Source organism: Chaetodon auriga, chromosome 7, assembly GCF_051107435.1.
Source record: "Chaetodon auriga isolate fChaAug3 chromosome 7, fChaAug3.hap1, whole genome shotgun sequence".
Classification (NCBI taxonomy): Eukaryota; Metazoa; Chordata; class Actinopteri; order Chaetodontiformes; family Chaetodontidae; genus Chaetodon; species Chaetodon auriga.
The window spans coordinates 12,945,030-12,960,246 of record NC_135080.1 but is presented as its reverse complement, the minus strand read 5'-3'; the positions used below and the strand labels follow the sequence as shown (position 1 = coordinate 12,960,246).

The 15,217-nt window shown below is 42.0% G+C and overlaps 1 protein-coding gene across 1 annotated transcript in view; it reads left to right on the top strand.

Annotated features, from left to right (window-relative positions):
• The first annotated feature begins 189 nt into the window (after positions 1-189).
• Positions 190-15,217, top strand: part of LOC143323203 (lissencephaly-1 homolog) — a 36,170-nt gene continuing 21,142 nt past the window's right edge. Inside the window, exons 1-2 of the mRNA XM_076734918.1 lie at positions 190-373; positions 7,916-8,229. Coding sequence (XP_076591033.1) covers positions 8,198-8,229 — 32 coding nt within the window. The 5' untranslated portion in view covers positions 190-373; positions 7,916-8,197. The remainder of the gene's footprint in view (positions 374-7,915; positions 8,230-15,217) is intronic.

Sequence of the window (15,217 nt, the reverse complement as noted above, 5' to 3'; positions counted from 1 at the left end):
TTTTGTTTCAGACGGCATTTCATTACGTCGTATTTAATTTCTGCAGTTCAAAATGAACGGTGCTCAGAAGTCATGTAACAGTTAATACTCCAAAAACGTATTAAACAACTAGAAGGGGTTTTTTTTTTTCCCGATTTTGCTATGAAGGGCGTGCGCGCTCCCGCCAGAGCGTGAACGCGAGCTTCGTGCGCGCGCCCGACTGAAGGCGAATGCGGTAGGCTACGAAAAAACAAGCAGGCAGCGCTGGAGAGGCAAGAAGGGCACAGTTTACCTCCACATCACAAGATCATAGTTTGGAGCGGAAATTTCACGCCCTGTCGGGTCGTGTTACCGTTGGAGACGGCTGAGGATATTCACGGGCTTAAACAAAAGGGTGAGTGGAAGAAGTTTTCAGTGGCGAAGCCGGTCAGGGTCGAAGGAATCAGGCGTTAGGTGGGGAAAATGACGATGTGGCTGTAATTTGTGCACCTCCTTTTTATGTCTCAAAATGGCGGACAGGCCGCTTGGACCGGAGCAGCAGGTACCTTGTCAGCGGAGTTTATCCTTGTGTCCAGATTAGCAATCTTGTGCATTTACAAATTTTCCAGCCGACCACCTTTAGCTGGCTGTGTAAGTTAATTGTGGCTAATTAAGCTTGACTGTATATTATGAGCCAGTAGTTTTCAGTGAGGTGAACATACGAGCTAACTTTCTGACTGCATCGCCGGGAAGCTAACTTAGCTAACGTTAACTTTAGCTAACATTAGCAACTGGGCATAGATAACGTTAAGCCACCGGCTGGCACCGTCGTCAAGTCGACCAAAACCATTAGCGACCATCGCCAGGAAAACATGTCAGTGTGTGGGGTATGACAAGGCCATCGTCAATTACAGATGCATTCAGCCTCTAGCCCAAGTTAGTAATAACCAGTAATTAGCATAGTTTGAAGCAGCGTCGATGCAGACACTGTGCTTGCATGTACAAGGAAAAAGCTCGACAACAAAATCAAATGTAGGCCAGACGACGTTACCGCTGACATCTAATGTCAGCTCTGTTTGTGTTGACTCGCTTGATCAGTTCATTGCTATCACCGTGTGGATATATTTTTTTCACAAATTGGCGCAAGCGCTGCAGCTTCGCGTCATTGCTGTATCCAGTGTTAGCATTTTGAAAGGGCGTAAAGGGATATTCGTCATTTGGCTTGCGTTGTGTATTTGTTGTGCAGATATCATTACAATGGAACACGAGACAGCCTTCTTGCAGCTCTCTAACACGACGCGCTCCTGGTAGTATTTCCTCTGCTGTTTGTCGCTGTCATGCTGGTGGATGCTGCCATGCTCAGCTTAAGTCCTCATCATCTCCACGACTCTCTGTGCTTCATGCGGTTTGTTGGCACAGTGTTAGAAAATCAGGGTGGAGCACATCGGAGGCAGTGAGTTTGTATGTACTGCGTCGACACAGTGCTCAAGTGTCTGCCTTGTTTTCTACGTTTTCTCTCTCATTATGTGGATGTGTGATTGAGCGGTTGGTGTAGGGAATTGGTGGACCGAGGATTAACATTGGGATGAGCGCAAATCACGGCTATGGTGGCTCACAAGGTTGTGCACTGAGTCCGACAAGTTAGTCCCTTGTCATTTTGAGCAACATTGTCGTGATATAAAATATCGGCTAAAGCCGGGATCTTTGGCTGTATTAACATTTCCAGCCACGCCTATAAGGACCGCGTTGCAGCTCATCAGCTGGAGTTATGGGATATTGGTGATTTTTCTTTCTTTTTTATTTTTTGAAAACGTGTTCGTCTTCAAACAGAAAGTTGCTCGTGTGCTTTCCTGTCAGGTAAGGGTGTTAGTATGTTTTGGTCTGTGACTGACTCAAATGCAACCATTTTGAAAAGGGGTGTGATCCGTGCTTCATCCTGTAGATATTTTGGCAGATCCTGGGGCTTTTGTGAATCTACTGTGCAATCATAAACACAACTATCCCTTAAACAGATTAGCTACTTAATTGATTGTACTGAAATGGCAGTGATACAGGCTTGACTTTTAAAATTTTGGTTAAATGAAAATGCTGTACAGTTTGAGTAGACATGGTAATCAGGGTCTGTTCTGTAGCACTGTTTGACAGTATTTCATGTTAGAAAAGCCAGATTTACAGGCTGACCATGATGTTGAAATGACTGAAAGTTAGCATGTACAGCACATGAGACAGGCTCAAATTTTGTTTCCAGGTCCAGTTTCTGTGTTGAACTACTTGGAAAACATGACAAGATCATCTCTCTTTCTTATAAAACACAGACATGCTTCATTTCTCTAACAGTAACAGGAGGAGCCAGTGGATGTAGTCTGCCGTTTTTACTTGAAAGCGTTCTTAGTCAGTCCTGAGTTTTATCAGAAGTTGATTTGAATAAGTGCATCCCAGCAGCCAGGCTCTATTCAGCGCCGTCAGCAATGGAAATACAGCAACCTCGATTGTACAAGCTTCGGCCATTACAAGTACTGCTCTGCTGGCACTTGTTGCCTGTTCAACAACAGTAAAGCAAAGGACAGTCACAGATCCTGTAGGGCGGCCACTCCTCTCTAATGACATTTGTAGTAGAAGTGAAGGCGGAAGTATTGAAAAGAGCAAAATGTACAGTTTTGCCAAGGGGGCCTCTTTATTTTGTGTCAACAGACGATGAAAGTGAGAAGCTGTTCGTCTTTGTGATGGTGCCAAGCTCAAGGGCAGATACCCATATTACTCTCCTTCCCTGAGCTGACAGTAGCACAGAGGTTGACCCTCTGGACAGGCTGCCCACCAGCTGGCCGACTTGTCATTACTGACCTGCTGCCAGCAGCAACTGCCTGTCAACCTACACATGACCGCTTTGACACTGTTTGGACAACTACATTTCATAAATTGTGATCAACCGTCTGACAATGTTGGCATGAAACTAACAGCACTGTCAACAAGCTCCAGAGGCTGTTGAATGTAATTTTAGCAAACAGTTATGGTTGTTGCCAAAGTAGCTTGGAGAATTGAAAGGTTTGATTAAACACGTTTGGCAACAGCAACGGATGTTCACAGCATACACCTCCAGCCTGAATTTTTATCATAATATCAACTGGTAATGTGTTAGCATTAAGTGCATGTCCTGGAAACATTCAAATCTGCCAGAGTTGAATAAGCATCTAATGGCTGCCAAGTGTAACTTTGCTTGTAATGTGCAGTTAATTCAAACATGTATTGAGGAAGGAGGCTATGTTGTGCTCACCTGTGTGAGCAGGTTGGCTTAGGCATGTGATTGATTTGTTGTTTCTGTGAGCTCCCTGCCTCCTCAGTCTCTTTGCCCTCTGTGTGGGCTTCCTTAGTGGAGCTGGGCTCTGATCTGCTAATCAGGCCTTGTCCATCAGGTAACACAAGTGTTAATGGACTGGCAATTTGATTGGCAACATACAGTTGTTGGTATGAGAGATAAGTGGTTTTTCCATTTGTTGACAATCGTGTTAGGAGGATAAAACAGCCAAGGCTGATGAAACTGGGTTTTGGTGTTCGACAGAATAACTTACATCTGCTGCTGTATTTGTTAATAGATGCTCCTTTTATTAGCCACTGAAGGAAGGGTTCACTAGCTGTGTAATTTAATAATGTTGGCTGATTGTTACCAACCCGCATAGCTGACACAGGCACCTTGTGGGTTGTAAAGGCTGCAGATTGAAAGCTGAGCCAGATGTTCACTCAGTTTCATCATCAGTTAGCGATAAAGCTCTTTGGATGAATTCTGTCTGAGTGCTTTACCAAGAACAACCATTCATTGAAATGAGCTGATTTACAGAATAAGAAGACTTTCAGTAAATGATCCCAGTTCAGACTGTTTCAGTTGTCTGTTTTGTTTTTTATGTTGTTGTTTTGTTTTGTTGCTTCTTCTTGTTTTTTATAAGAATAGGTACAATTAGTGATGAACTGGCTTCTACACAGGTCATTGACAGAGCTGCACCTGCTTTAGTGCTTGACAGAATAAATTATCCATGTTTCTCTAGATGATACAGCACAGTGATGCACTCTTGGTTGGTTCACTACTATGTGTGTAGCTCTCCTCTAATGGATAGGTTATGCCAAATGATCTTTTGTTGTAATAGTCTTATTGTCAGTGCTGAAACTGTGATGTTAAATTACTGACTAAGAATAATCTCATGCCACATTTCAGTACAGTTAATGATCTCCACTCATCTGCTTGTATCAGTTGTGCATTGGTCAGATTACATGACTGCTTTTGCTTTTGTTTTGGTTAGTAAGTTTATGATATGTCAGTGGGACGGCCGAAAGATAAAACCACCAAATAAACAGAAAATTGCATTGCTGTTGACCAAGTCTGAGCTGAATAGTCCCCCAGTGGTGATTACGAAACAGATCTTTGATTCTGACTAAAAGTTCAGTTTGGGTTCTCGCTGCTTAAAAGTCCTGGAAACTGCTGAAATGTCAGTGGAATAGTTTTACATCCTCTTCAACATGGTAACAAACAAGCAGTGTTATGTTCTTAAAAACCCACATCACAAATGTTAAGAGAAGAGTTTGAGCCAAAGAAGAAAAAAACTGAAGCAACTACTGCACAGCAATAGTTATTTCCTCACCCTAATTCAAAATACTGTCACCGTACAGAAGACTTTTGTCTCCCTGTTGTATTAACCTGAAGTGTTTGTATTATGTGTGAACATGCAGATAATACTTTGATGTCCACATAGTAGAATCATTGTCCTGAAACACACATGGAACCACCCTTTGCTATTAATTTCAAAGCAGTTTTGCAGTCAGGGTGATACTGAAGCATTCTGAGGACACAGGTGGTACGAAGGTGAAGTCATTGACAGAAAATGAAGTTGCTCCAGATTCCAGCTGTTTGAGAAGACACTTTTGAAAGATGGTGACATAATGACGCGAGCAGAAGTCTGTGACAGTGAGGTGATAACTGTCAGCATTGCTGTGATGGTATGTTTTGCAATGAACTGCACCAGCAGTGAGACTCAACCTTAGACTCTGGTTTTTTATTTTCCTCCTCCTGCACTACATACCACGGGGGCGTGTTGCCTTGTCCAGATTGTCAAAAATGTTGTACACATACCTCATCTTGCACACATACCTCTTCTGTCATGGGCAGAAAGTTGGTTGTAATGTAGTAGAGCAGTGAATGGGAGATCAGGTGCAGTCCTTAGTTTATAATGAACAGTGTTTGCAATGTGCTGTGCTGAAGACTTGTAATAGCTCTTGAGGCTTTCCACTGTAAGGAACACCAGACACTGCCAGCTGGGTCACAACAGTACCGGGCTCCTTGCACACTGCTGACAGCCCTGCTTCACCAAGACCATCCTCTTTGTAGTGGCAGGTGGTGTGATGCAAAGCTGTTGACTTTGCACTGCTGTCTGATAATGTATGTTCCATTTTGACCAGATACCTAATTTGTTTGGATATTTACAATCCTCAGAAACAGTCAGCTTCAGTGTTGTCACATTTACATTTACCATAAATTGATTTTTAAGATATTGTCTCTTGTAAAGTGCTGTAGTAGTTAACAGCTTTTTTTTTGGACCAACCTCTTTGATAAATTAGCTGGCAAATTGCTCTGTATTCTAACATGGTTTTCCATGTATTAGTGGCTTGGTTTGATCTGAGTCTTTTGACTCAAATCTTGTATCATCGTTTTAAAAATTTAGAGTCCATAAGCCTGATATAGAAAAACAGATTTTGTGCACAGGGAGTAATACAGTGGGTGTGGTTCATTACAGTGTCGACTTGGCACTTGGTTGTTGCATTCTGAAAAAGACGGACGGACCATGTTTTTCTATTATTCAGTAAAAGTGGGGTTTTCACTAAAGCTGTCAGCTGTTTCCTCCTCTAAGCTATTGTTATTATATTGGCCTTTATAAATCCACTCTTGGTCGACCTCTAATTTTAACAACAGATGACCTGTTAGGACTCATCAGGAAATTAAGCATCATCTCTCAAAGCAGTCAGCACCATGGCTGCAAGGGGCCCGTCACTGTGCAGTTTGAGCTGCTACGCAAAGACAAGAGAATCAATGGGAGGAAGGCACATAACCATTATTAACCGTCATGGAGCAGATTTATGGATGCACTGTGGCTCTAGTCCATTCCCCCTTCCAACAAGACACAACCACATTTTGTGCTGAAGCAATTAGCCTGATTACATGATTGTGCAAACATTTTGCTCAATACAGATGCCGCAAATGAGGTTTGCAGAGTGGGGAGTCTCGCACATTAATGGATACACACAGTGATGACAGCTGCCAACAGCAGAGAGGGAGGTATCAATATATAGTAGATGACCTCGTTTCACACACTACCACGGTTGCACAGGTTGATGTGGTGGGCACTTGCCTTTTAATGCATGTTTTGCATGTTGAGTTTTAGCAGGAGCCATTTTTAGCTTCAGTGCAAGTGCCTTATTGTCTTGTTGTACTGCTGTGACCCTGAACCATAGCAGAGTTGTTGGGCAACAGCCAGAACCTCCCTGTGCGGTGTAATCCTCACACGGTCAGAGGTAAGCAGACATTTTGACTGCTATCAGGTAATGACATCATGGTCCAGAGGTTAGCTGTTGGCTGCGTTTGGTTGCTTTCTGTTCAGCATTTTTTCTACAATGTCAAGGTGTCTAGTTAGCAAGTAAGTAAGCAAATACCACAGTTTAACTATAAATTTGGCAGAATGGACTCCAGGTAGGTCAGTCTTCTTCACGCTTCATGTTTGAATATACATATTAGGTCCCTGTGCTGCTGTGCTCGTTTTCTGAAAACAAATGCAGGAGTAAAAAGGAAGAATTTCCCTTGTGGTAATGTCACTCTTGCATCAACAGCTGAAATGAGGAATGTGTGAATCTTCCTTCATTGCAGCTTCCTGGGTTGTTTCCAGTCCTCATGCCTACTCCAGACGCATCAGTGTTTCCTTCACCGCTCCTTTGCCATGCAGCAAACCTCATGTCTGACACACAGTGTCTCCTGTACATGGCTCTGGACATCTGTGCCTTGTTGTGGTTTTGTCCGTTTGTTGCAGGTCTCTAGGAGGAGGTAAATTGGCTTTGTTTGTTCCTTTGTTTACTGGTCTGGCAAAGATTTAGTCAGGCTCGTCCCAGTAGACTAAGAGGCTTATTGTGGCTCCCAGTTGGTATTCTAGTGGGTACCTGCTTTTGGTAAAGTGCTTTTCAAGACTTGGATGCAGTGTAAAAATCGACTTCATTACAGTATTGTTAGCTGTAGTGCATTTTGTTGACATTTATTGTTCCTCACATGAATACACAACTCCTGACAGTAAATTATTTTTCACACTAACACTAATAAATGTTTTGGTGGCACAAACGGTCATAGTGCTTTCAGCTTGCTATCAGTCAGGCCAGACTGAGGTATCATAATGAGGCGATAGGGTTGGTGAGTTTGATAGGGAACACTGCCGTTGCTCGAGTCCGCTCGGCTGTGTCCTGTTTTTTTTTTTTTCTTTTCTGTTGGCAACCTGGGAGTACGTTGCTTGGAGAATGTGGGTCAGCTCTTGTATGTTCATGGAGAAAGGAATTTGCTGCAAGAGCAAACCAGACTGGTGACGTGACAGACAAATTATAAAGGTACATCGGAGCGGAGTTAAAAAGCAAATAGAGGAGTGGGGTATGGAAAGGAGGTTGTTTTTCTGACAAGTCTGATTAACAGGTTTATACTGTCAAAGCTTTGCTATGGGAGTTATGTTCTCTTTCTGGTAGAAAATAACTGTACGTATTTTGTGCTTCTGTTATTTTTTGCATTGTTGACAGATCCTTCAGCCATTTTACTTGCGTCTAAACTGGTGAAGATGTTGATGCAGTACTCCTCTGGCCTACAAACATTTTCATCCCCACCCACTTGTCATGTTATCTGTCATGCATACCTAATGTTGACTTTCCCCTCTCTCCCTCTCCTCTCCAGATGCAGTGTAGACTTGGCTGGTGACTGGTCTGCAGGCTCTCACTTCTCTTGTCCCTGGAGTCAGGCAGCTGGGGGGCAGATTCCTGCGTTCCCCTTCTCTCAGTCTGAGTCTTTTTGTCTGGACAAAACCAACTGCCTGCCATTGGAGTACACAGCTCATCCTCGCCCGTGTTGCTTGGATCAGCACAGCTCATCTCCTGACTGAGGAGAGCGCAGCAGCTGCACAAGATTCACCTTCTACCAACTGATCCCTCCCGGCCCCGCCCACACTACCCCATCACCATGGTGCTGTCACAACGGCAACGAGATGAGCTGTAAGTTGCAAACACACCTTTCATAACGTAGCCGAGATGAAGATGTCAGATTTTAGATATATGGATTTATACACTGTGGTTGAAATGTTGCACGTCTGTTGCATCATGGGATGAGACATGTTTCATTTCACCTTCATGCTACATTCACTTTTATATAGTCACACGCACACACTGGCGCTTGCACAGCTGCCCAGTGCAACTACGTTCTTCTGATGTTACTGTGCAGCTTTGAAGGATTGAGCGTGGTTTTCTCAAAGGTACTTTGAAGGTGTTTTTCCAAGGAAGGAAGAACATTATTCATTTCAGGGCTGCAAATAAGAATTATTTTTGTCATCAGTTAATCTACTGAGTATTTTCTTTATTAGTAAAATAATTGTTGGAGCTACAAGATGTCAGGAAATGATGAAACGTGCCCAGCACCGTTTCCTAAAATCTAAAATAATGTCAAATTGCTTATTTTGTCTGACCAAACGTGCAAATTCTCCAAAGTTATTCAGTTTTCTATCACATAAGACTCATAGCAAATCCTCACAAATGAGAACCTCGAACTGGGCAAAGTTTTGCATTTGTTCTTGAAAATGATGATGATGATGATGCAACAACTTTGAAAATAGCTGCTGATTTCTTTTCTAAACCGGACTGTCAGCTGAGTAGAACGCCCAAGATATCAGCAGTCATTTTTGTGTAAGAAAACAAAAATGTTGGTTGAAACAACAATTAAGGTTACATGTATGTTGCCCCTTAATCAGAGATAAAATCATTGGCTAGTGAATAATGCTTTGATTTAAATATTTTGGGTGGAAATTTTTACCATTGTGTTAGATAGGAGACAGGGGAGAGATAAGGGAACTACGTACAGCCCCTGCCAGGTACAAACTTCTGCCTCATTGTCTGCTTCTGCTTGCTTACATTATTATTGACACGTTGTGGCTCGGCATATTATTCTGACTCATCTTATTGGATGTGAGGGTCAAAGGAGCTAAAGCTGAATCTGGTGTTTTTTGAAGCTGCCCAGTGACATGGTTGCCAATTACAGTATCAGATAGCACTGTAAATACAGCAGCTTAATGTGGGCCTGCTCCATTGAGCCTTATTTGTATACCTATAAGCGAAAGAGACTATTCTGTGAACTACTGATGTTTTGTCAATTGTCTTGAAAACCTAAAAAGAAACACCACCTGTTTGAATTGTCCTTCTTATGACACTACAGTGTTTGTATCCAGGCAAGAATGCATATTGGTTACTAGAATCAGTTTAAATGGGGAAATATTGTTGTTTTTTTTCTCCTTGGTACCCCTCAGGAAGAATCAATGACTTCTTAAAGGTTCCTGAGCTCCCCTGAGGTCTTGTAGGACAAATGCACTGATCCTCCACCTACACTACCCACTCATGAAAATGTTAAGTATTCACCATTTGCCCCATGTGGCCTTAGTAAAAGCTTAAAATGTCACCATTGCCCACAAAATAAATGCAATGATGAAAAAACAGGGGTCCAACGTGTTGTACCAAGCTGTATGCACTCACTGTGTGCACACTGTCAGCACACAGTGATTCCTTAGGGAAACTATGTGTCCAAAATGTCTGAAATCTGCCCACAAATTGTCTGGCACAGGCACAGAAATGGCATACAGACAAAGAAATATCTGCACATGTGCGTTTAGTGTATTTTAAGCAAGTGGGAAAAGTGAGAGATAATGGGGGAACTGTAATTTGGCCCTGCTGAGTCTGTGGGTTTGGTAATTAACCCCTGAGGCGGAGGATAAAAAGTTAAGGCAGCTCGATGGCAGATACAAGGTCATGAGAAAGAGATGAGATGATATTTCTGAGCTTTAGTCCGTAAGAATTCCTCTTCACTTAAGAAGTATGTTAAAACGGCATATTTTAAAAAGGATATGAAAGAGATATTTGGCCCTGAGTTGAAATGAGATGAGGACCCTTTTGATTGGAGCAGAAATGAATAGTCAGGTTATTGATTGGTCAAAAGAAAGTCAGTCACCAACTATTCTGATAGTTTCGTTTCAATTATTTTTCAAATATTATGTTATATATAAACTATTATATATGTAATATATATAAATACAGATTCTTAAATGTAAAGATTTTCTGCTTTTCTTTGTCTTTGTCACTTATATAGATACTTTGACAAATTAATCGGTAGATTAATTGAGAATGAAAATAATCGTTTGTCCCCCCCCCCCCCCCCCCCCCCCCAAATCTTGCGCTCTGTCAGTGAGAAATGCAGCAGCGTTCACATGACAAGGCTCTTAACATTCCCAACTATGTTTCTGTGTTTTTAGAATTAGCGCTGTGGGAGGGGTCTGTTGGTATGGAGAGATCTATTGGAATGCTAATCTTTCAAGCTATTTGCTATTCAGAGGAAGCTGCCAAGGCCCCCCCACCCCCCATCCCTCTTTTCTCCTCTGTTGCACAAGTCTCTGGCCCTGTAGCTTACAGGAAACTGGTGCGGGACCATCACACCATTTGAGTTCCATTCAAGCATCTGTTGTATTCTTCCCATTGGAGATGTCGCTTGGCTCAGTTGGCACTCTCATTGAGTTTGTCGGCTATGAAGTGGCCCCAAGATCTTATTTCCTAACTGGCAGCCTCATTTTGGGAAGCCTACTTGGAAACCCAGTGGCCGTTTTTTAGTCAGGCATAATAGCAGAGAGGGGGAAATGGGAGCAGTGACCGGTTGACTGTCTGCTATTCACGCTAATTTTTCATTGGGCCCCCTCCTTTCTTTGTCACAGCCTTGTTTACCATCAGGCTGCAAACAGAATGATTTTGTTCCCATTGCATTCAGGCCTCCTCTTCCATGTTTTTAAGCTCAGCTGTCAGAAGCAATCAAATAACTGCAGGGATAGTGTCAAATCTGCACTAATTTGTTGTGTGTTCCATCAGTGGCTTTTTTTTTTTTTTTACATGACAAATTTTCCAAATTTACAAAATAATGAAAACAGTAAACAAGAGAGGGCTCTTTTTTGTCTTTCCAGTTGACATTGACCTGCTCTTTGACATAGGCCACAAAGACAGCAAAACAGTTTTATTGCACTGGTGTGGAAGAACATGTTCTAAAAAGTAATCTTTGTCCCCTAAACTGGTGCTATTGTGTCAGCACTGCAGTCAGATGCTGTGATTGCGTAGCATCTTCACAACAACTGTATTTTTATGAGCATAGCCAATGAAAAGCACATTTGTGTTTCTTTCCAGGGTCAGGGGACTCGTTCCTGCTGGCGGGTAGTAAAAATAGATAAAGAACACAAATTGTCTGCTCCCCTGAAAGACCTGGAGGCACCCATGTGCAGATGTGTCTTTGTAAAACAAAAACAGAGTTGAAAAGCAAAGTAAATCCTCTCATCCTTCTCCATGTCTTGGGCTACAAGATACTTCATGTGATTTTTGTCCTTTTTCCTTCAGCCTTTGGCTGTAATTGTGGTGACATAACAGATCAAATGCAGAGACTTCTGCCAATAAGAAGACATAAAGGTGACTTGAACGAGATACAGTAAAAGACTGCAGTATAGAAGGCACTCAGTCAAAGCCCCGGCATGAGGAATATAATGTTTAGTTAAATGTTTGTTTAATGTTTAATCCTGAAACTCTTTCATTCTCAGTCTCAGAGAGACAAACAGATATTGTGTGTATCATCTTCATTTGAATGATATGCTGTTTACATGGACATTTACCAGTCCTCTAATATTCCTGTGATCATGCACATGCAAATTGGTACATTTATCTAAAGCTCTACCTCCCTCTTCTGTCTTTTGGTCTTTCTACATCCACCTGTGCACATGTGATGGTTCTGTAACTGGGAATGTAGTGTTAACATGTCGTGATTGAAATATAACCGTGCAAGCAAAATCAGATATTGATATTGTGTCTTTTGAAAGCAGTCGGCCAATTTCAGTTGCGCATACCTTTTTTCCTGGCATGGGATTAACTAAGTTGTATCTCATCTTGAAACCATGATTGCGTGGTCAGTTTTGAGTGTCAGCGAGCAGATTTATGGATAAAAGGTTAAAGCTTACACCTTTTTCATTATTTGCACTGATTGCATTGATTATTCGCTGGGTCAGTCCAGAGATGCAGTGTTTCAAACAGTTGTTATGAATCTGGAAGCGCTTTACTGGTTTGGTATGACAGGAGCCTCCAGAGGGGGATTGCACACACATTTGTTGGTGGCACACACAGACACTGTTCCTGAGCCTCACTATTGGAGCTCAGTGTACTGAACATGGCCGGGTGCATCTGCAGGGGGTCCATCAGCAATACGGATCTGATTTTGCCTCGAGACACAGATGGATTGGCATGGTAACAGTCTCTGTGGTCTTGACCGATCATCCCATGTCAATCATGCACTGACACCAGTGTAAAATGAACTTTGTTTAAGGAAGAGGACCAGTCTACAGGATGTACAAACTTTAATCCACTGCACATTTGAGTTTCTGGTGGTTGCCTGATCAAAGTGATCTGACTTGATTCACCCTGATTCATGATCTAAGAAAGTGCATTTGACTCTTTAAAGCTCTGGCTTCAGCTCAACCAACAAAGCTCCAGCATCAACATGTCACAGAAAATATGTGAATGCTTCACACACCCCCACTATAGAAAAAGAGTGTGACTTCTTTCCGTAATTTGGTGTGAAGCCCAGATACGTAGCATTTCAGCTCAATGCTCCTTTTTGTTCTGCAACTATACTGCACACTCTCACCTTCTTTGTGGTTGTGTTAAGTCTGAATTCAATAAAAAGACAGTCCTGCATGGACCTTTCTTCCTCTGTGAAAGGGAGTTCCCCCCTTTGAAGCCTTCCTCTGGCTTGAGCACTGCAGTGCTCGTAACTTATTGGAAAGACAGGTGCTTTTTTCCTCTTCACAGTCTACTTGTTTCACATTTGAAATTAGCAACATTATGATAATCTGCCCTCTAAGAGGCTTTGAGATGATTGAGATTTGGGAATCAGCTAAGACGTATAAACTTTTATAGATAAAGCAACTGCTTTGTCATTTTTCCCTCTGAAATCATGTGGTGGATTAACTCTGTGGTTAATCTATGTAGAGATTGTCTTCAAGTGATATGCTTCATGTCTCCAGTAACCATTAGCTTGAGCTCTTCCTCATCAGTCAAGCAAGAGAAAATTTCTGGTGGTTGATTGGTTACATTTTTCATGGAGATCCAATTGTAACATGACTGTTAAGTAACCCTGTCATATGATTTTTGTGGAATGTTTCTGCTAACAAGTTCCCCTTGAGAAGTTATCAGCTGTTCAGTGCTCAGCTGTTAAGACGGAAGAATAAGCTTAACTTTTCAGCTCCCTATGGGCCTCCTTCTCTTTACACAACTTATGCTTAGCTAAACATTTCTCTTGTGACTTGGACACATTGCACTTTTAAGGAGAAGTAGTAGATTACACTCTATAAATGTTGTTTTTACCCATCTGACTGTCCTGGACATTTGACATAAGGCTTGAGGTACCCGGTAATAAGGTACCAGCTTTTTTTTCCTACTGTTAATGTATTACTGACATGGTTCTTTCACATGTCAAGCTTGAAAAATGCTCACCTTAGTAGTTTCTAGACTTTCCATCAACTCCAAACAAATTAGTGGCTTAGGTAAATTGCCAGTCACACCAATTATACAAAAGATTCCCTGATTGTTAGGTCTTAAAAGGAAGAATTAAGGGAGTGTTGCACCTGTTCACACATGAATGAAACATTAAAAAAATCTGGAAAGTACCTGTAGATGTAGTTTTATTTTAGTCCTGAAGGGAACTCCCTCACTTGCCAAGTTAGCACAGTCTTTAACTTGAAGGTGGGGGTAAGAGAAACATGAAATTCACCATGAAGGCTTTTTTTTCTTTGTCAGTACTTGTATAGATCCTGGCCTTGTCGCTTGAATATGTGTACTAAGGCCAGTGCTATGTGGTGATGTAACCACTGCCTCTGCTGCCATCCACTGATGTTTGCTCAGTGGTTATCATCTCAGAGAACAGCCACTGGGTACAACCTTTGTAAGCTTTATGAAACACAGTCAGGACCACCAGAAAACTGTCAGCCTCATGCCAGTGCAGTGGTTTTCAGGCAGTTCATGTCTATGGGTGTGGAAGAGTAGAGAAGTGTAGAGCGTAGAGAACAATGCAGCTGCGATTGACATTCGTCAGTATTTTTCACATTTTTTAGTCTTGATAGTTGACTAATGAAAAATATGCATTGATACTTTGGAAGTGATTGTTAGTGGCTGCAACAGACACCTGTGTTGGGCAAGCTACTCAGTAAATGTGGTGAGCTAAGCTACGTATGTAAATAAAGCCTCACAACGCCGAAGCTACCCCCAGAGAAATGTTTGGAATCTTTTTGAGTTCTTGCAGCCAACAGCTGAGAAATTAGCGAAGACTCTGTGACTCTGGTTCTATGAGTACAGCCACAGTAAAGCACATTATTTTTCATAAGCTGAAACTTTTGTCATGGTAATGACGTTATTGCAAAATCCTTGTCGTGGCATCCGGTATCAGTTGATGGTGATGAAAACGGCGTATCGCCCACCCCTACCATTAAGTCACTATTGCAGAAAACTGTTCTTTGAACTTGCAGTATTATTCTAGTAATACTCAACTGTGCTGTTCATGCCAACAAAGCACAAACATGAGTTAATGTTGGATCATAATCCAATAATCATTGAAACAGAATGGCCCAGCCACCACTAGGCACAGTTTATCCTGTTTTTGCACTACATGAGGTGTGCTTGACATATTATGCAGCTCACTTCACAGCTTAACATAGTTGAATGTTTTAGATACTTAAAATGGTCACATTTGTATTATGTACACTGAATGTAGTGAAATCTAGGAAAAGTTGGAGGTTTTTAGGAAGTGTTGCTCATCTCTAAATTGTTGTGAAAGTGAATGATCATGTAGCAGGAATTGGGAGGAAGTGATGTCACTGGCAGACATGCTGGATGGCTGACTCACCTCTCTTCTCAGAAGGATGAGGTC